The 22,077-nt window shown below is 44.1% G+C and overlaps 1 protein-coding gene across 3 annotated transcripts in view; it reads left to right on the top strand.

The window, feature by feature from the left end:
- LOC138161813 (histone deacetylase 9-like) overlaps nt 1–22,077 on the top strand; it is a 139,401-nt gene that overhangs the window by 29,574 nt on the left and 87,750 nt on the right. For all 3 annotated transcript variants that reach the window (XM_069088758.1, XM_069088757.1, XM_069088759.1), the window contains exons 2-3: nt 9,044–9,221; nt 14,852–14,985. In XM_069088758.1, coding sequence (XP_068944859.1) covers nt 14,872–14,985 — 114 coding nt within the window. In that variant the 5' untranslated portion in view covers nt 9,044–9,221; nt 14,852–14,871. The remainder of the gene's footprint in view (nt 1–9,043; nt 9,222–14,851; nt 14,986–22,077) is intronic.

Genomic DNA, 22,077 nt, shown 5'->3' with positions numbered 1-22,077 from the left:
GGCGGAGAATTGGGAGTGTGGTCAGGTTGTAGAGCTCGGAACATTTAAATGGGACCAATGGTACTGAAAATGGTTTCCTGAAGAATCTGCTCACTGAGAGTCCCAATTTGATGTCACTAATGTCGGGGTTTGTAATCCTGATGATATTTTTCTTCATTATCCAGTAAAGACTTGATTCTAGTTAGGAAGATCACCATGAATACCATCCATTCCAGACAAGCAGAATCTTCCCTGCCTTTGTGATTCAGACTTTCTTGAGGGATGGAGAAGCAGATTATGACACCAGTGCAGAGTCTGGGTGGGAGCTGACTTCAGAGGCCTGCATCCTGACCTACAGTGGCCAATATGTATCCTCTCTAATAACATTATTAACAACTGTTCAAAGTGGGATATGTCACCTCCCCCAGGTTTGTCTGGGCTGAAGAGGACGCTTGTGGTGTGGGGCCAAGAGCATACGGCTCTGACCGTATATCCTTCCCCTTCCTTTTTACTCAAGCCAAATGGCCTGGACAAACGCTTTGGCAGAGGACTGTGTGTAATTGGCAGCATGCGTTCTGAGGAGAATCAGAATGTCTTGTCCTTGATGGAAGCACCGCAAATCCTTTAGTTAGACCGTGAGTTTAGACCAAAAAGGGGAAGAAAGGCCTTCTTTTCATCCACACAGAGTGTCGGTGCATCACACTTGTCCAAGTGGGAGTGGAGGGCACTGGAGAAATCATCTCCCCTTGTTTAGCGACTGACCGCTGTATCTTCTGTGATACAGTGGACTTTGATGTCAGAGTTTTACCAAGATGAGGGGTCTCGGTCATTCTTGCCATCTGCTCATAATAAGTGGCCTTTTCATTTCAATTCAATTCAATTATACCCCAAAAGCATCTTTAAAATGTCTTTTCTGTTCTAGGAATCACTCCAGGCATTGGGGATGCAAAGTCAGAGATGGAAAACAAAAAATCCAGCTCCTTCAAACCCTTATATTTTACTGCATGGGGGAGAGGGAGGTGAAGGTAACAGCACATAGCACAGATAAATCATTTTTAAAAATCAGCTAAGAGAATGTATTAAATACCTACTGTGTATCAAGCATAGTGTAAGTTTTGGGATTAGTAAAAAATCAAACAATTTGTACCCTAATGGAATTTATAATCTCATCGGGAAAGACACATGTATAGGTGGATACTTAACAGATGCAAGGCATTCTGGGAGAAAGACTAATGGAATGGCATGAGGGTTCATGGCTCAGGAGAAACTTCATGTAGACAATGGTCTTTATGCTAAACCTTGTAGGAAACCTGGGGCTAATACAAAGGCTCGGTGGTGGGAAATAAGAGTATTGTGTATAAGGAAAAGTAAAATGGCCAGTTTGTTGTTGGTGAGAAAACTTAATGTGGAATAATGTAGATGAACATCAGGTTGAGAAAGGTTGTAAATGCCAAACAGAGCCCGGAATCCTTGAAGTAATGGGGAGCCATGGGGGTTTGTGGAGAAAAAAAGAGTAGCATGGCCACACTTGTTGTTCAGGAAAATCACTTGGCAGCTGAATAAAGGATAAGTTGGACCGGAGACCACCTTTGGGTAGAAAGGTCAGGCATGAGTCTGGCCAAATGTGAACTCACCAAGATCAAATTCCAGGTCTGGCAAGTCCCTAGCTGCCATACTTATATATTTATATATATATATATATATATATATATATAGTGTGTATATGCATATATGTATATGTATGTGTATGTATATATAATAGTGTGTATATATACATATATGTGTATGTATGTATGTGTGTATATATATATATATATATATATATATAAATTTTTACACAATAATGTTCTTACTGAATCTCTTCACCTACTGATAAGGAAAATGAAAGGAAGACCAAGACATTTCTCGTTTTCCAACCTCATCGGCCATTCCTTATTTCCTCTCAGATCCTATTCTCAGAGCCTGCTGGCTTTCATCTCAGGGCTCTCTGGCTGTACAGAAGATAGCACTGGGTGGGTACCGGGCCTGGGTAGACACGGCTTCTCATTGTGCTCCTGGCACTTGCCCAAGTCAAATCATGTCAGCGTTTCCTGGAATATTGGTCTGGAGACTGTCGTCAAATTTTGACCGCCAAAAAGAAAAACAAAGACCAAACTATATGAGCAGCTCTACTCAGGCATAGTTGCATGGGACAGTGGCGGTGGTATGGGAGGATGGTGACTTTGGAGTTCTGGGTTTGAATTCTGCACTGTCACTTCCTGTGTGGGCTTGGACCAGTCACTGCTCTGGACCCTGGTTTCCTCTTCTATAAAGTGAAACAGTTGGACTGGTTGACCTCCAAGGGCTCTTCAAGCCATAAATCTTTGATTCCATGATTTTCATGATGAAAACAATTCCTCATTTTAGCTCAGGAGTTCAGAAACAGCCTATTTCTGTGGTCTCTGCTCAAGCAAAATTCCCATGGATTTAAATTCCTTTGGGCTTTGAGGATATAAGATTAACTCCAAAGTGGCTGAATTCTTTCTCAATAATTTAGGAAATATTAAACTTCTGGGAACTTTCCTGAGTCTGTCAGTTATTAAATGCACTTTCCTTCCTTAGAATACAATGCAGATACCTACTGAATTCCATACTATGCCTCCCATAGAAGGAAACTCCTTGAGGGAAGGAATGGTTTTCCTCTGGTTTTGGTGTCTTTTATGGACCAACCATAAATAGGCACTTAACACATTCTGGTTGAATTTGATTTGGTAGCAGTGAAGTTTGAACCCTAATGCCTTTTGAACTTTTCACTGGCCATATTGCCTTTTACTTATTGGCTTCATGTCCCATGTATCCCATGTCCAAAACTAGAATGTGAGTTCCCTGAGGTAAATCTTTATGTGTCCCATACTCAACAGAGTGCCTTAGTTCTTTAAGGTTTGCAAAAGGCTTCATATGTTAACTCACAAACTTAATACATATTTTTTCCAATGCACTTTTTATTTATTTCATTAAATATTTCTCAATTACATGTAAACATATTTTTTTTTACATTTGCTTTAAAAAATTTTTAGTTCTGGGGAGGCCAGGTAGCACAGCGAGTAAGAGCACTGGCTCCAGTGTTGGGACGACCTGGAGATTGAATCCCAGGCTCAGACACTTAGCACCCACCCAGAAACACCTGGCCATGTAACCTTGAGCAAGTTACTTAACCCCAATTGCTTAGGGGCAGCCATGTGGCCCAGTGAGTAAGAGCACTGGCTCCAGAGTCGGGATGACCTGGGTATCAAATCTGGGCTCAGATACTCAGCACCACACCCAGAAATAACTGGCCGTGTAACCTTGAGCAAGTTACTTAACCCTGATTGCTTAAAAAAAAAAATTTAGTTCCATATTCTCTCCCTCCTTCCCTTTCTCTCCCTCCCCTCCCTTGAGAAGGCAAGAAATTTGATATCAATTATACTTGTAAAATCATACAAAACATTTTAGCCATGTTGGAAAAGAAAACACAGATCTCCTCCCCAAAAAAATGAACAAAAAAAAGCAAAAATCAAGAAAAAGAAAGTAAGAAAAACATACTTCGATAGGAATTCAGAATCCATCGCCTTCCTCTCTAGAAGTGGATTGCATTTCCCATCATGAGTCCATTGGAAGTGTCTTGGATCATTGTATTGCTGAGAAGAGATGTCATTCACAATTGCTCGTTGTGTGGTGTTGATATTACTGTGTACAATGGCATCCTTCTGGTCTATTCACTTTACTTTGTATCAGTTCACAAAAGTCTTCACAAGTTTTTCTGAAACCATCCAGTCTTTTCTTAGGGAACATTAGTATTCGATCTTAACAACTGTTTCAGTTGAATTTTAAATCATGGCTATTCTGTGGCCACATTATTTTGTTCTCTCTGGTATCTCCCACATGAGGATATCTTTAAGGATTTTAAACGTTATCGATATGTTTTCCAAGGAGCATCCTCTGGAGCCTGCAGGTGAAGGAGAGTGGTTACAAGAGTCCCCGTTGCCCAGTGGGTCACTTATTGAGTTGGAAACAGAAGAAGCATCTGAATATTCTTTCTTGCCCATGTGGACACTGAATACCTCCAAACCCTTATCATTCTTACTGTGTGTGTAAATTAATAGCCGGTACTGGAAGCCAAGTCCTGGCGAGTACATCAGTTTGGGAGGGTGGAGGCCACACTTAAGAGGCAACTTTGTAGTTGCTGGCCTTGGAGTCAAATTGTTGGGTCACAAAGCATCTCTGTTATTTATATATTTCCTCAAATTTTGAGAGTAAGATCGGCTTGTGCATATAAAGATTTGCCTTGGCTTTATATTTCTGGGGCATACTAATTAATATGTATGGAAAATAAGGCTGCATGTTTGGAATAAGAAAGGGTTGGATATGCAGCAAGAGGACTGATGCAAACTTTTATTGAAAGCTTTCAGGCCACTGAGCTACCATTCTTTGTAGTGGAGGGGAGCAGGCACCACCAAGGTTCAACTCAGTGTTCTCTGAGGTCTGGGCTTTGAGATGTGATTAGAGCTAGTTTAGCTTAAAAAATTTAGAAAGTTCTTGGGGGAACCAGCTAGTGTTTTTGTCGCTGATGGGAATAATAATATCATGGAAGCTTCCCTTGGGGTCATACACTACTCCTCATATGGGAAACCAGTTACACAGGAGCCCCTTGGGAGGAGAGATTGACAAAAACACATTGTCCCCTTTGGACCTTTGGAAAAGCCCAGGAGCTCTTCTGGGTGGTGACTTGAATGCAGCCCTCAGCAGTGGCAGCCAAGTGGTATAAAAGCCTGGACTTTGGCCCTTGACTTGCCTGTGGCCAGTGGGAATGGGAAATCAGAGGCTTAGCTGCACACTGATGAGTCACTACAGAAAGGTTCCTTCTTCCCCTGGTCCTGTTCTAAAATCCCCATCATCAGCAGTGGCCAACATGGCAGTCTGATCACCGCGGCCTAATGGTGGAATGCTGGTCTTGGAGTCAAGAAATAATGATAGCTAACATGTATATAATCCTGACCGTGTACCAGACACTGTGCTAAGTGCTTAACAATTATTCTGTCATCTGGTCCGCACAACAACCCCGGGAAGTAGGTACTCTTGTGTTCCCTAGATTATAATCCAGGAAAATGAGGCAGTGACTTGCCCAGGGTTACACAGCTAGGAAGGGTCTAAGGCTGGATTTGAACCCAGACCTTCTTGACTCCAGGTCTAGTGCTCTATCTACCATGTCACCTAGCTGTCCCTAAGAGGACCTGTATTTGGAACCCGATTAACTATACAGCCCTGAACAAGTTACTTACCAATCTATGCCTTCATTTCCTCCCCTCTGGAATGGGGATAATGTCTCCAATACTGACTTTGCAGCTTGTGCTGAGCTCAAAAAAGATGAGCCACAAAAATGTGTCTTGATCAGCTTGCAAGTGCTCTGTATGTAAGGTGGGAGACGGCGTGGTATTGTAGGGAGAGAGCCAGCCTCTGTCAGAAAGGTCTTAACACCTCCTGGCTGGGTGACTTGGGGAAGTCATGTAAACTCAGGGACTTTCAGTTCTGTCATTTCTAGAAGGGAGGCACCGGAGCCTGTGGATTGATGCTTTTGTGCAGGTGACGTGGGACCATGGGAAGAAAGGGACCTGTGAACTTTCAAATCCCGCCCCTTTTCTATTCTGCTAAAGTGAAGTTTGTGCCTCGTTCAGGGACAGTGAGTTAGTGTGCAAAAATGGGAGCTGACCTTTGTGACACTCAAGATTTTCCCACAATGCTTGAGGATGCATCGCCAGCCCCAAGTTGACGTAGACTACCACCCATGAGTGTGTGTACATGTGTGTGACACACACACACAACACAAACACTATCATTATCTGGTTATTAATGATAAATAATACGGAAATTAAGTTGTTAGTAAACAATTGTATTTGTGGATTTGGGAGGAGGAATCATTTATATGGACAGAAATGCCATCAGTGCTTTTCTGAGAATCATTATGTAACTAGGGATTTATTATTTTTCAAAGGAATTGTGTAAAGTTTCTCTTTCCCTTTCCCCTTCTCTTCTGCTTTTACTTACTAATTTTTTTTTCATTTACAGTTTAATATGTTATCTCATACCTTTTATTGCGCCTTAGTTCTGTGTATGTCTTATCTCCCCAATTAGACTATAGGCTCCTGGAGAAAGGCCATAAGGAGAGAGAGGATGGTGTAGTGGTTAGAGGGCTGAACTTAGGCTTAGGAAGACCTGCATTCAAGTCCCTCCCCTGAACACCTTTCCAGGTGTGTGACGCTGTACAAACCGCTAAGGCTGTCTGGGTCCCAATTTCCTCATCTACAAGCGAGGCTGACTTTATCTGCAGCATCCCTCACCTGGGATTATTGCAAGAATCCTGTGAGATAATGCTTGGCAGAACTTTTATATTTCAGCTGCTTTCAGTATGCAGTAAGACCACGCCAAGGTGGTGTAGCGGCAAGCACCCCAAGCATCCTCAGGGTTTGCAGCTACCACAGGTTCTTGGATCTGCTTTGTTAAAGGAAAGCAACTCAAAATGGGTTAACAAGCTTACTTTAATCAGTCAGACATATATCGTTTACCTTGTTCAGGAGAAAAGGTCAGCACCCTGAACCTCAAAGTATACAGGCATAATTATCAAGACAGAAACATCAAGTAGACAGATTTCCAAACTGTCCAACCATTATATCCATACCCAGTCAACATCTGGGTTTCCACATTCTGGGTTTTTCAAAGCCGGGGGACTCTCAAGAACGGCTTCCCAGAATTCAGATCAAATCACAGAATACTTCACAAAGTGAGTCCCAAAACAAAGCTCCACATCAGGGCTTATATAGCCTTCTCCTGGCTCAGAGAATGTAACAACCTTATTGACTCACTGGCCAATCAAGAAGTATCTACTGAAAAACAAGCCTCCCTCCCCAGGCTTCTGGTGCACTTTAGCCTAGGGGCAGGGAAGATCTTCCAAATTTGCATTCCCATTACAGGTGGTTGTTTACAGAAGCCCATGTGCCTTTGTGTGTCTATTGCACCAAAACACGCCTATGATGCAGGGAGATCTCTGATCACTGGGCTGAATTTTCCTCAGTGTGGAAGCTCTTCCTCTAAGGCTTGCTTGTACTGGCTGAGCTGGGCACCTTTACTCACTCACTTCTGACCTTGAAAGGCAGATGCTGATTTTGGTCATCCAGCTTCCTCATGAAAAATTGTTGAGCCACGCTCTCTGACCAGCTGGCTTCCCCTTCAGTAGGCATGCATCGAGAAGAAAGGGACTTGCAGCAAAGTCAGAGAGATTCTGCTTGAAATGATGAAAACCTGGCATTTTAGGTTGTAAAAACTGGACAGTTGAGAATCACCTCCGGAGACCTACTCACATAGAACAGTTGCCCATCTGTGTTTGATGTGCAACCTTCCTGGAGGGCAGGGGACTGGGCGTGATGACCCCCTCGTGGACCCTTCTGGCTCTATGGCCTGTAAAATGGGGATAATGTTGAGCCTTTTCACAGGGCTGTTGCCAAGATTCACATAAGACTTTTCTCAGCAAAGTTGTGAACATTGAAGTCTTAGCTGTTATTACAATTATCACTATTATTATTGAGTGACCTGAAGATTTTGAGAAATGGATAAAATAGTTAAAAATACTTGGAAAATGTTCACACACATATACACATACATACGCACATACGCTCTCACACACACACACACCCCTTTAATATTTACCAGTAAATGTTTATTCACCATTGCCTGTCGCCTTCTTGGCTCTGGGTATCAGTAGAGCCCGGCCTCACAGACCCAGCCCAGGAAGGAGCCTCACTACGCTTCAGGAAACCGAGGCCCAGAAGGAATGAAGGGTTTCGGTGGTAAGATCATGCTCATGTGGATGCAGATAAGTCCTCTGCACACTGGGACTTCCAGTACCACCACGGCCATCACCATTATGAGCTAGCTGAACTTTGCATCTCCTTTCAAGGTTTGCAAAGCACTTTACATAGATGATGCAGCGTGATTTTCCCAGTCACTCTGGATGGTAAGTGCTGTTATTATTGCCATGTTACAGACAGGAAATGAGGCTCAGAGCTGGCCAAGAATATGTAGTTAGTAAGTGTCTGAAACAGGATTTGAACTCAGGTCTTCTCAACTACAGGGCAGCTATGTGGTGCAGGGGATAGAGCTCTGGGACTGGAGGCAGGAAGACCTGAGTTCAAATTGAGCCTCACTTGTGTGACTCTAGGCAAGTCACTTTACCCTGTTTGTCTTGGTTTGCTCATCTGTAAAGTGATCTGAAGAAAGAAATGACAAACCCCTCCAGTATCTCTGCCCAGAAATGGAGTCGGGAAGAGTCAGACCTGAGTGAACAGCAACACATAGGCTTCTCGAGTGCGAGTCCGGCGCCCCATGCCCTACCCCCTCTCTGCTGTCCCTGAGGCTCTCCGGACCCCATTCTCTAGGAGGAAGCTTATGTGCCGCTGCTGGGCCCATGCTCGCAGGAATTCTAGACCCCTCATTAAGTAAAACGTAAATTGTTTTATGTAACTGTTAGAGAAAATCCTGGTCCGCTCCCATCATTTCCAGACCACAATAGGCCAGATTGCCTCAACCCTATTGGTATTTAATACTGGAACTTCCTGGGGTCAGAGTTTTCACTAATCTTAAAAGCAAGACGTGTTGCTATGTTGCTTGTGCCAATAGTCTGGATGCTGACTTGACTGGCAGTAGGTTTTTAGTAGACTCTTGTTGATTGATTGGTGATTGAGTGAGTGAGTTCAAGGTGTTGCCCTGAAGATATCAAGGAAGCCCTGGTCACGTCTTTCCCTCTGGGGAGAAAGGTTTTCTTTCCTTCAGTTTGGACAGAAGGCTTCCTGCTGTCACCCAGGACCCGGCAGGGTGGCCGGCTGTGGCTGTCAGTGGGAAAACATCTGCTGCATGAATTTATCGATGAGGCCTTGGTTTTCTTTTACTTTTCTCCCCCTGCTTCACGCTATTTATGATGATTGACCTAATGAACCTAATTTATTGACCTGTTTCTCTCCATGTGTTCCTCTCTCCCGTGCCGTTTTCTTGGTGACAGCCATTCTTGGAGCTTCATTCTGGACACACACTCCCACCGTACCACGCTCAGCTGGCCGCAGTTGGCACAGAAGCCTTTGACCAACACCTCCTCATCTCCAGGACCCGCTCCTCCCCCGCCGCCCCAACAGTGCCTCACCCAGCCACGGATCAGGCGCTCCAACGTGTCTCTGAGACTGGTAGGTCTTCCCAAAGACTGTTCTCTAACAAGACAGGCCTGCTGCACCCCTTTCGATGCCCCAATGACTCTGGCAGCAGGCAGGCTTCCCATGAACCTCCTTTACCCTAGTTTTACAAGGTTGTGTTGGCCACAAGACGATTGCCACAGCTGATAATCTGGGGCCTAGCAGTCACAGCCCCATAAATTGTTATCACGTACCAGGTTTACTCCTATGTCAACAGGTGCACAGCCCCTTTTGGAAAGGGGGGGGCAATAGCACAGATATCCACACCCAAAACCACATTTCCGCTTTCAGTCCTAGCTTTCATCCTTCTTCCTCTACAGTGTTGGCTTCAGGCCACTAGGGCAGGCCAAAAGGGAAGCTCGCCACTCTCAACTTCCCTGGTTGACTCCAAAGAGAAATGTCATTATGAGCATGGAGGTTATTTTCCTCTCCTAAAATCTTTCCCAATGAATGGCACACAAAAGCAAACATGCCACAAGGAGTGAGTTGGGATCCAATGCATCTTTTCCACATTCCTAGGTGTGTGTGTGTGTGTGTGTGTGTGTTTGTGTTTCTGTGGTGGGCCCTTTCCCTCCAGCTGCAATGGAACAACACTCTCTTCTAGGAGAAGACAAAGGATTCTGAGTCAAGGGGATCCCTGAGGTCTGAGATGACAGAAGTGTACCAGAGGGCTGCTGCTACTTAACTGAAGGATTCAGTTTGTGTCTGTGTTCACAGCAGTGTGCATCTCCATGATTGTGTGGGCGCATATCCATGACCGTGTAGATAGAGACTCAAGTCTCATCCCCAGTACCTCCTTAAAGCCTGGAGGTGACCATAGTAGCTTGGGAATGCCCTTCCATGCTGGACATTCTCGGAGTGTAGTGAGAGTAACTGGTCTCTTTTCCAGGGACTAGCCTAGCTAAATCTGGAGATTCTCTTGTCCAGTGGACTACAGAAATTGACAAAAGTCAGGACCGTGGCTTCACTCCATATGGACGATGCGTTAGCCTCTGGAGGCTTTGTCCTTTGTCTGTAGAATGGAAAGAATGAGGGAAAGAGACAAGCATTTCTTTAGCGTTTTATAAATGCCACCTCATTGGGTCTTTTTACCAAAGGATTTAGCAAACGGTCTCTTTAGGGGATTTTTGAAAAACTCGGAGCGGGACCTTATTTTTTTGTGGCTCCAGTGTCCTCATGCAACCCTCAATGCCTGCAAAGGCTAAAATACCTTTCCCGAAATCCTCAGCCTAATCCTTGATACCATCTTAGATTTGCAGTCGATGAGTGGACTGGCCAAGGTATTTAGCTTTGATAGGTATCTCTGATTAAGTTGGCCTAGGAATTCATTTTTGTAATGTACTATGCCACAAGCCAGCATTCCATGTCCTAGCTGCCTTTCCTACATTAACCACTTCCTGTGATCCTTCTTGTTTCTGGGCCGGAACAGCTCAGCCAGCATGTTCCAAATGACCCAGGGCCTCTGTGTGGTGAGCGTGCAAGCTTTTTATTCCTTGGCTCCTGTGCATTTTTTGGTTAGCCCCATCGGGGTCTATCGGAAGAATTTGCTCACCGCATGTAGGAATATATTTGGGAACTGGTGGGCCTGAGCCTATCAAAAGCCTGGGACCTTTTTTGTGAAATAGAGGCTCCCTTCTCATACGATGTGGCATTTTCAGGTGAGTCTTCGCATTCTCAACAAAAAACAATATTTTCCTGAGAATGAGAAATCCTTCTCTTACCACCTCCCTGCCCACCTCCCCAACTTTCTTAATTAAAATGTTTGCTTAAGTTTTAAAGGCTGGCTCCATGGGGCCCACATGTGTGACTGTCTACTCCTGTAAAATGGTTTCCTACTGATAACATTTTCTTTTCTTGGTCTGTTGGAGAGTGTTATGAAGGGTGACGCTTTCCTGATGCTTTTTCATTCCCAGAGTTTTTTTTTTTCATTGACTCCCTTGAGATGGGATGGGGTTGGGGAGGTCGGTCTTCAGAGAACAGTGCTGCTGAGAACAGTGTTTGGGCAGGCCTGGAGGAGTTCCACTCCATTTTGACAACCCTCTGGTCCAACCCAAAACCTGTCCATTTAAAGCATGTTCTCGGAGGGAAATAGTGGTTGTATGAGGACAATGATGATGGTTGGCATTGCTGTCATGCTTCTAACTTTTCAATGCACTTAATACAACATCTCTTTAGAGCCTCACAGCAATCACCTCCATTTTACAGATGTGGAAACTGAGACTAGAAGACTTTAAGTGGCAGCTAGTTAATATGAGACCTGAAACCCAGCTCTTGCTGGCTCTCAGGTCAGTAAAATAGGCACTATATCAGAAATGAAATAATAGTCCCTACCCTCAGAGAACTTACATTTTACTGGGACCATAATGAAACAGTGGCAGACAATTGCCCCATCCAAAAGTGAAATGTTCCCAACCAAAGGCCAAAAGGGAAAAGTGACTTTTCATCCCCAAACCTCTATGCCTTGGGGCCCTGGGAGGGGACCAAAAAGCAGAGGATGTGGCTGCACTAATAACTTGTGAGTAAATGATGGGCAAACATTCAGTTCAATCAATGGCTTTGAGTTGACGGAAATGATTTTGATTTTGTGCTCTCCTCCCCAGGGAGGGTGAAGTGATACAGGTTGTGCATGACCACTAGACTGGCCATATCCTAGTATTCATTCAGATTTCATAGAGAGAAGGCTGCTAGATAAAGGAATAATAATAATAATAATAATAAACATTTATATGGTGTTCTGAGCTTTGCAAAGTGCTTTACAAATGCAAAAGGTAGGCAGCATCATTCTTACCATAATGCAGATGAGGAGACTGAGTCTGGAGGGGGCCGAGTAATGGGCCCAGGGTCACAGAGGTAGGTCTGGACCCAGGTCTTCCTGATAACAACCCAGCACTCCATCCACTGAACCACCAGTTGCAACCTAGAGCAAGAAAGGACTTCTGAGGCCTTCTAGCCCAACCACCTCCATTTACAGTGGAGGAAACTGAGGCCCTGGTAGGTTCAGGAGCACATAGAGGCAAAGTCAAGATTCAAACCCAGGTCTTCTGACTCCAAAGTCCATCCACACTCTCTTCCTTATTGAATGAAAATTCATTATGAAATGCTTGACTGTATTCTGGCATGGACTCTGAGGTGAGCACCCAAGGAGACAAGATTCCTGGGTAATTATTTGTATTTACCAAGGATGAGCAGTGAGTTAATTTTCCCTAGCTTTATTAGCACTTAAGAGAAAAGACATTCAGTACATTAAAATAAAAGGTACATATGTGAGATCCGCTGTAGGGTCAGCTGATCACCACGGAACTGAAGGTGGGATTCACCCACCCATCCATAAATAAACATACGCATATATCGTTACAATTCATTTGGCAGATTTTCATGCAGTCCTATTCTGAATCCAAAGGAAATGAAAGCTGCTGTCTCTGCTTTGCGCACCTACATGTGGCTCTGGGTCACCTCCATACCCCAACTTCCCCTATAAGCCACGTGTTATTATAATGCACATGATATCAAACACCATTTTCTGTGTAGACCTAATGTACACATTTTTTCTAGGCATAATATAAGGAGCAGAGAAAAAACTGAAGGCATTTTCTATTTCCTCTGCCCTAAAGAATGATGAAAATTCCTGTATCTGGCTTTTCAAATGCCATTGGTGGGCAAGTACCTTGGCATTATTTCTCATACACCTAAAGCGGGGAAGGTCATGTGCCAGTTTGTTTTCTAGTCTCATAACTCAGTCCCCTATCCTGGAGCATGGACACCCAAACCTGCTCCTCTCGGTAGTGAGGCAGACATAGTAAAGGGCAGAACTCTGAGCCATAGAGACTTCAGGGTTCCTTAATTACTGATGTCTGGCTGAGTGTTCTAATGGCCACAATGCGAGGCATCGAGGCAAGAAGTAGATTGAGAAGTGGGAAGGACCTTGGAGCCCAGCTGGTCTGACAAATACATTTTTGTCAGATGAGTAAACTGAGTCACCCAGAAATGTATAACAGCCAGGATGGCTTGGGTATGAAGTGACAGGCCTTGGGTATTCTACCTAGCACTTAAAACTCAATCAATGGAAGTATTCTTGAAGCTCATTCAATTTTATGAGTAGAAATGCAAAGCAAGTTTTTAAGCTTCATTTTTAAGGGTGGAACCGTACCAACTTTACACAAAGTGGAGGGGTGTATAAATGTATGTTTGTATTTTTGTTTAGTCCGTTTTTGTGTCATCCACATTTTCCAATGAGTTTCTTCCTCCTCTCTGTGAGAGAGCTATTCCTTATAACCAAAAAATTCAAAATCAGGAAAGCAAAGTCTTTCTCAAAACTACATAATACATTTTAACAGCTTGACGATATATGCAGTATTCTGCCCTGGACGGGGAGGGGCCTTCTCGTCTGGCTTCCTTGGGGTCAAACTTGGTACCCACAGGCAGTTGGTCAGGGCCACCAGGTGTTTGTAGACATTCTTTCATTCACATCATAGTCATTATTGGGTATATTGTTTTCCTGGCTCTCCTATCTTGTACCAGATTGTTTTAGGCACAAGCCATAATGAAGAAGTTATGGGCCTTCCCAACATAAGTTTTCTACACACTTAAGTTATTATATATATATATATATATATACACACATATACATGATAAATAATTTTCACTCCCACCCTTAGAAGAATTTAGACCCCAACTGCAGTTTCTTACAAGACATACACACAAAAACATCGTTGCCCATTGTTGGGCAAGCATTCCCAGCAACCATTCCCCAGCCCTTCTGGATGTGCTGATGACTATGTGCTGAGAGCATTAATGTTTGTCCATTCACATATGCATGGCAAGTGCCCCAGGGTCTGAGATGACACGTAAACCCTGCTTTCTCCTAGGACCCTCAACAAAGCCTTCTCTGCCTTCTGGTTCTGTGTATGTGTGTGTGTGTGTGCGTGTGCGCGTGTGTGTACTTTACACACACAGATAATTGTTTTTAAAGAAGTATTTTCTTCCACGAGGACAAGATTGCGTTAAAATAATAATAATTATTATTCTGATTTGCCCCATTAAAATCCTCCTCTGATGCTCTCACAGGGCAGGAGTTAGGCTTTACTGTCCTCAAGGCCATTTCAGGAGCACCCAATCTTTGGCAAAAAGCTTGGCACAGAACAAGGACTCCGTTAATGTCTGTGGTCTTTCTTTGCCTTTGCTCCTGATCTGTGAGATTTCAGATAGAGTCTGAGCGATGAGGTTTAGGTCTTTGGACTGAGTCCAGCCTACCTGACCTAAGAACCACTCATCACTGTGGGAAGAGCCCTGGGTCAGGAGGGTTCAAATCCTGGCTCTGATCTTAGACAAGTCACAACCTCTCTGGGACTCGGTTTCCTCAATTATCACATAAAAGGATGGGTCTACAGAGTGTCTGAAGGCCTTTCACCTCTAGATCTAGAACCCAGATGAGTTTTTGGCCACTGAGAGCCTGTCTCTTTGGCTGTAGGTGGATCTGTGATCTTCAGTGGTGGGAGACCTCCCGCTCTGGGCCATTCCCACTTCTGCCATACACACCTGCTGAGATTCCAGACCCCAGAAGATTGAAGGACGTTCCTAGGTGGTGTTTCTTATTTTGTGGTTGTTGTGTTCTTTTCCTGTGGAAGGTGTGGTGTATGACGCTCTGATGCTGAAGCATCAATGCATCTGCGGTCGCCCTGCCCTTCATCCTGAGCATGCCGGGAGGATCCAGAGCATCTGGTCACGCCTGCAAGAAACAGGGCTGCTGAACAAGTGTGAGGTAAGAAAGAAGGAGGCGACAGAGGCTGAGGGAACGGAGGGAGGGCAGTTAGCACTGCCCTTCCCTGTGTGCTCTCCATGCACTGAAATATTAACTCCTATCAAAGGGCGGAGAGGGATGCAAGGGGATGGTCTTACTGTGAGCCTGGGACAAATGTCTATTGATGAAGAAACTCTCAAGTGTCCAGATGCTGCCCAGTGCCTCTGAGTCCCATGGTCAGTGTGCCAGCCATTGCCCCAAGCTCACGGGCTGGGAAAGGGGATGGCAGGTCACATGGCATCCAGAAGAGAGTGATCAGGATGGAGAAGACCTAGAGCCCATGCCACACACAGAATATATACATATATAATATAATTGTCTCAGAATACTGAGTGTGCCCTTTGGGGAATGTGAGGAGGAGGGCAGGAATGCCTCCAGAGTGTCACACTTCATTGGTGGGACCTTCCCCAGGCTACAAGCTTTGGAGGCTCCCCCAGGCCACCGTGCTGCAGGTTTTGAGGTGCAACTTTCAGACACAAAGTAGAAAGTGAGTCCAAGCCCTTCCTGTTTATTGGACCTTGGACACATCAGGGTCCTCATTTGCAAACCGTGGCTAATTATCCATATAATATCTGTATCCCGTTGATTAGGGAGTGGCTGAGTCAACTGTAGTAGACAGGGTTTGTGTTGGAGAGTGGGTAGAAAGCAGGATTCTAAGTTAGCAAGACCTAAATTTGAACCTTGCCTAGGACATTTACTAACTATGTGATCCTGGGAAAGTCATTTTACTTCCCTGAGTCTCGGTTTCCCCACATGTCAAGTATAATAACACTACCTCTGAGGGTCGTGGTGAGGATCACACAGGACACACAGCACTTTGCAAACAGAGTTCCTACATAACTGTGAGTTATTATTGTTAGAATGTAATAAAAGCAACACGGCATAACAGCCACCCCAGATACTTTCGATCTGTGTGACCCTGGGCAAATCACGTCTCCTCTTGGCTCCTTGGATCCAAGCTCTTCATACCTTGTTTGTCTCCACTGTAGAATGAGGGGGTTGGACTCAGTGGTCTCTACACCCCCTTTGGGTTCCCAATCTGTGATCCCATGATCCTCCGCATAATATTGTGTTGAAAGAGCTGGTGTCTATGAAGAATTCAGAGAAATGTGGGAAGACTTCCATGAGCTGATGCAAAGCAAAGAAAGGAGAACCGGACCAATGTGATCAAGAATTGTAACGGATCCAAACTCCTCTTCAGCAGGTCTCCTGAGGCCCAGTTAAGTGCGTTGTCCAGGGTCACACAGCTAATATATGTTAGAGGCACAGTTTGAAACCAAGTCTCCCAGATGTCAAGTCCAAGACTGGTCATCAGGCCACACTCCTTCTTGTATGTGACTTTACCCAGAGTAATATCCATTTGGTAGTTTTTAAAATGTCAAATAAAGTACCCAAATGAGGTATTAATTGGATAGTTCTGTTCCAAGGAGGTGAGCTTCCATTGTCCTTGCCTGATGGTTTTCAATGTTCCTGTAAGATTACATGGATAGAAGGTCTGGATTTAATAAAGCCTTCCTGTACATCAGAGGAGCTGAGAACTGCTTCCCACACCTCCATACCCAGAGGGTCTGTTTTGCATATCAATATCTATGTATTTATGTTTGTATCTATATATGTATATAACTTGAATATCTATATCTACATGTAAAACTTGAATATTTATCTATCTATCTATCTGTCTGTCTGTCTGTCTATGTATCTATGTATCTATGTATGTATCTATCTATCTATCCATGCATACAGGTTGATTAGTTCTTGAGTAAGCTCTGATCCCTAATGACATGAGTTGGCCATCTTATTTTCTCATTGCCCCCAACCCAGCAGAGTTTTGAGCAATTCAGATTAAGTCAGACTCCTAAGATGTGTTTTATAGAGTCATCTACCTAGATGGCAGCATGGGAACAGGTTGGTATTTGATGGAGCTTGTGGAATTCTCTTTAGTACCTGAGAAATTGACTGTGAAGTAAGTAGAAGAGGGAGCTTGCTGAGTTTTTTGTATTGTCTCTAAATGAAAATCCCTTTTGGGTACCCTGTGGGGAGATAAGGCAGAATCACTTTTACAAGATAGTCGTGCCCATTTGGGGTGCTTGGCTCCCATAAGTGCTAACATAGCCAGGGATGAAGCTAGGGGAAAAAACCCTGAGTCATCATTGTCCTGACCACCTCATGGACAGAAAGAGAGATACAGAATTTTGTTGCTGTTGTTTATTTATTCTTCAATTTAAAAAAGAAGAGTGGATGTGTAAGGCACTTAGTAATAACAGGAAAGAAGAAAAGTAGATGCTTTTTAATCTGTTTAGAAAGTGGCAAGATAAGAAGCTAGCTACATCCCCATGATAAGTACAAGATGGGAGTGGAGAGGAGAGGGACAGGGTGTCGTCTCACGGTTTGCGGTTTCCACTGAGTGCGTCTCATGATCATTATTGATGTTGGAATAAGAAGATCAACTTTTTGCGTCAAAGTATTACTGCAGGTTAGAAGTATTTTGAAGTGAACATTTAGAAATGTTCCTTTATAGTTTTTTTTTAAATAGTTAAGTTATAGGCTCTCTAGGTATTATCATTCCTTATTATAAAAGCGTTAGTACATTTCTGAGATCCATGGCTATTGAGGGGGACATCATGGATAGAATTCTGGGCTGAGAAACAGAAAGATTTTGGTTCTAATACCAGTTTTGTGATTTACTGATTGTCTGACTTGACCTCCCTAGGTTTCAGTTTCCTCATTTGTGAAATGGGTCTAATCTTTGAACTTGCTTCAAAGGATTGTTATAAAGGTCCCATGAAAACATGTCTGTGAGGTAGTTTGCAAACCTTAAGGCGCTAGAGAAATGTCAGCTGCCATTGTTATTTTGTTCTTTGTTGTCATCTAGGCATGGATTGGGAGGCAGCTAGGAGGCTCCACAGTACACAAAAAACTGGCCTCAGATACTTATTAGCTGTGTGCCCCTGGGCAAGTCACTTAACCCTGCCTCAGTTTCCCTATCTGTCAAATGAGTGGGAGAAGGAATGGAAAACCGCTCCAGCATCTTTGCCAAGAAAACTCTAAACAGGGTTCGAAGAGAGGGGCATGACTGAAGCAATTGAACAACAGCAGCAACAATTACAATAATCCAATTGGCCATTTCAGTGGCATTTCTCTAGGACCAAAAGTGACAGAGCAGGGGCAGAGGGCATTCTTCCCTGGAAGTTCCTTGTACAAATCCAGTATGGAAAAAAGAGATGGTATACAACGGTGTATTGTCCCTTCCCCCATCCATTCTAATCTGATGGCGTTTCCAGTTTTCCCAAAGAGCTATCCAAACAATTCTACTTCCCTGAAACATCTACCTACAGTGCATGCCCATCAGGGCAGAGTAACCAGGTCAGTCACAGATAGTCAAGCATTTGCCAATTTTCAGACAAAATATTCTGCTCTTTTTCTGAGCTCCGCATCTCCCAGTGCTTCCGTATTAGACATAAGACACCAGATAGATGCAAATTCTGATGGAAGGAAATTTTCCCTATTAATGCAGGTTGGCATCTTTTCTGTGACTTAATAGAGTTCCCAGAGCAGCAATATGGTGAAGTGACTTACCTAGGATCTCACAGCCATCATGTGTTAGAGCCAAGGCTTGGAATTCTGTCTCCTTGGTTCTGAGGCCAGCTCTCTTTTCACTCCTCCATAATACCAAGCTGCAGATGATGTCTTAATTATCAAATCTAGTGGTCCTTTCTTCTTCCTTATCATTGAGCTCTCTGCTATACTTTATGCTGTGGACTACCTTCTCCTTTGTACATACCCTTCCTCTTGGAGCTGTCTGTGACAATGCTCCCTCAGTTCTCCTCCAACCTGTCTGATCATTTCTTGGCGCCTTATGCTGGATTATTCTCCATTTCAGGTCTCCTGACTGTAGATGTTCCTCAGTACTCTATTGTAACACTCCTTCCTTCCCTTTGTGTGCTTGTTCTCTTGGCAATTTCTTCAGCTCCAATGAGTTTAATGTTCATCTTTGTGTAGTTAACTACTAGGTCTATATACCTGACCCTCTTCTCTTTTCTGAGCTCCATCCTCAAATAAATAGTTGCCCACTGGACATTTCCGACTGATTATTCTAATGGCATCTCAAATTCAACGTGTCCAAAGCAGAAGTCACTGTTTCTCCATCCAAACCCTCCATTCTATCCAACTTTCCTATTTCTGTTGAGAACACCATCATTTTTTCTAGTCTCCCAGGTCCTTCGATGCAGAGTTATCTTTAATTCCTCATTCTCTCACCCTACATAGCTGAGTAGTTGCCAAGTCCGCGTACACATAATACCTTCTATCCATGCCCAGAGTAACCGTGCTAGCTCAGGCCCTCATCACAGTCATTCTAATGGCCTCCTGACGGGTCCCCTGACCACATCTCTTCTCTCTGTTCTCTAGACAGCGGCCAAAAAGAGTTTGCTTACATCTCACCACGTAATTCTCCTCCCCAGTAAACTCCAATGACTCCCTACTGGCTGTAGGATCAAATGCAAATTCTTTTTAGGCTTATACCCCCTGCCCAACTTGACCTTGATTGTACGTCATTCACACATTGTGGCCCAGAAAAGCTCGAGATCTCTGTCTGTCACCCACAGCACTTAAATTCCAATCCCTGTGCCTTGTTACTGGCCAGCCTCTATTCCCATAATGATCTGCCTCCTCATCACCTCATAAAATCCCCAACTTCCTTCAGGATCCTACTGAAACATCACCTTCCATAGTGGATCTTTCTTGATCCCTCCTCCCCTTCCCAAATACTAGGGTGCTACTTCAGCAACCGTCTTGCCTTAGAGTCTGTATTTATTATTTATATATACACATGTGCATATAAACTCATAACATAAACAGACATACACGGGCTTGCTTTTGCCTCTGATAGAATGGAAGTTTCTTGAGGGCAGACTCTTCTCTGTCTCTGTATCCTCAAGGTATAGCACAGGGTCTGGCCCATAGGAAGCATGAAGTAAATGCTTGGTAAGTAGAGATTACCTAATTCAATTCTCTCTTTTTATAAATGAAAAAAGGCCCAGAGAAGTGATAGTGTTTTCTTATTGACTTGATTTGACTTTCCCAGGGCACACAAGTAGTTAGTGGCAGATATGGAGTTTGAACCCCAGTCCTTTGCCTGCATCTCTGGCATTCTTTCCACTTAATTTGTTTCTTCGTTTGCAAAATTGCGGACAGAGCATGCCTGTGGGAATCTCAATGTAACCGAGCCTCAAAGAGAGAGGCAGTGAATGAAACAGCTTGAGAAAATGAGGTACTCCAGTGGAAAACATTGCCTAATCCATCAGTCCCTCCAAAATGATTAGAGAAGACGGAGACCTCCAGGCTCAGGCAGGTACACAGACTGGGCCAGGGGAAGTTGGACATTTTCCCTGACTTTGGAGCTGCCATAAAATGAGCCCTTTCATGTCCTCCATAAGGCCAAACCAATGCAATCCATCTGTTCTGCTGAATTATTTTGAGTTCCCAACCAAAGGCATTGCCTTTTCATGCATTTTATCATGATGTTATGCCCTTTATTATGTTTTACAAAAGGTTGTGATTCCTCCAGGGCCAATGAGAACTGATTAGGGTGCTGGCCCCCTTCCAGGCTTTGAACACAGGAGGGGAAGGAATGGGCCTGTTTCATTTTTTCCTCCTTTTTGGCAGAGAAGTCAGAATCTATGCCGGGTGTGCTGTGTGTGGGTGGCGGGTGGGGTGGGGAAGCAGGGGCGGGGGTTGCATTTTACCTTGTCACAGGAGGACTTGGAAGAACATTGTCAAAATAGCTCCATTTCCCTCCCTCATCCCCAACGGTTTGCGATTCAGAAAGAACAAATCTCGAAGGGGCAGCCTTAGTATTGCTGAATGCAGGGCCAACCTTGAAGTCAGGCAGAGTTGGGTTCCAATCCTGTCTTGATGCAATACTCGCTGTGTGACTGGGGCAGGTCATCTGATGTCTCTGCATTCTAGGTTACTTTCCAAGGATCTGATCACGGGTGAATTGTTACTGTGTGTTGGTAGAAGCAGGCATTTTCAGATCTGGAGTTTCTGACTGGTGAAATCAAACATCTAGCCCACCCCCACTCCCCCCAGTGAAGATTTCTTTTGGAACGGAGCATCACTTAGGATGAGATCCCACCAGTGGAGTCAACACAACCAATGTTAATTGAAGTCCTTCCGCAGAACCCACAACCCAGATATGTCATTTTCTTTTTAAGTCACTTAAGTTAAGCTACAATAATAATTATTATTATTTATGGTCTTCTGTGCACTCTGCCAAGAGATGCAGTTACAAAGACAAAAGCACGGCTCTTACCCTCTAGAGGCTTACATTTTAGGAAGGGGAGATAATGTGTGAACCGATAAGTAAATAGAAGAATATTTGAGAAGGGAGCACGCATTCTGTAACAAGCCTATCTGGGGAGTCTTCCTCCAGGAAGCTGGGACAGAGCTAGTCTTTAAAATAGTTGAATGTATGTTTTGCAGGCATGGGGAGGGAAGGGGACAGCCTGGGCAAAGGCAGGGAGGCCAGAGAGTGGCTGCCAAGTCCAGGGAGTAGCCAGCAGGCCTGTTGGCTTGGAATGTAGTGTGTGAAACAGAGTCAAATGAGACCGGTCTGGAAATGTTTCTGAAGGCAGACTGGGAATGGTTTAAAATTACAGCCTGTTTAGTTTATATTATATTTTGGAAATGACTGGGAATCACTGAATACTTGAACAAGGGAATGATGTGGTCAGATCTGTGCTTCAGAAAGATAATGTCATGATCTGTGTTGAACATGTAGAGAAGAATGGGGAAGCTGAGCATGTGGAAACCACAGCAGAAAGGAAGAATGGGAAAAATGAGGAGGAATTAGGAAGGACCACAGAAGCTATGGAATGACCCTGACAAGGTTAAAACAGACAATTGCTTCGTGAGGAGGGACAAAAGAACACAGTGGATGGAAAAAGTGTCCCCAGGGAAGAAGAATCTGCATCTCCCCTCTCACGTTGATTACTTGGATCCTGGCTTCCGGGCTTGGTCATGAAGGACCTTGAAGACAGTCAAGTCACAGCT

This window comes from Petaurus breviceps, unplaced genomic scaffold (genome assembly GCF_028583685.1).
Source record: "Petaurus breviceps papuanus isolate PSGF00001 unplaced genomic scaffold, PetGlider_PUasm1.0 185, whole genome shotgun sequence".
In the NCBI taxonomy this organism is placed as follows: Eukaryota; Metazoa; Chordata; class Mammalia; order Diprotodontia; family Petauridae; genus Petaurus; species Petaurus breviceps.
This window is presented reverse-complemented; position numbering and strand designations above follow the sequence as displayed.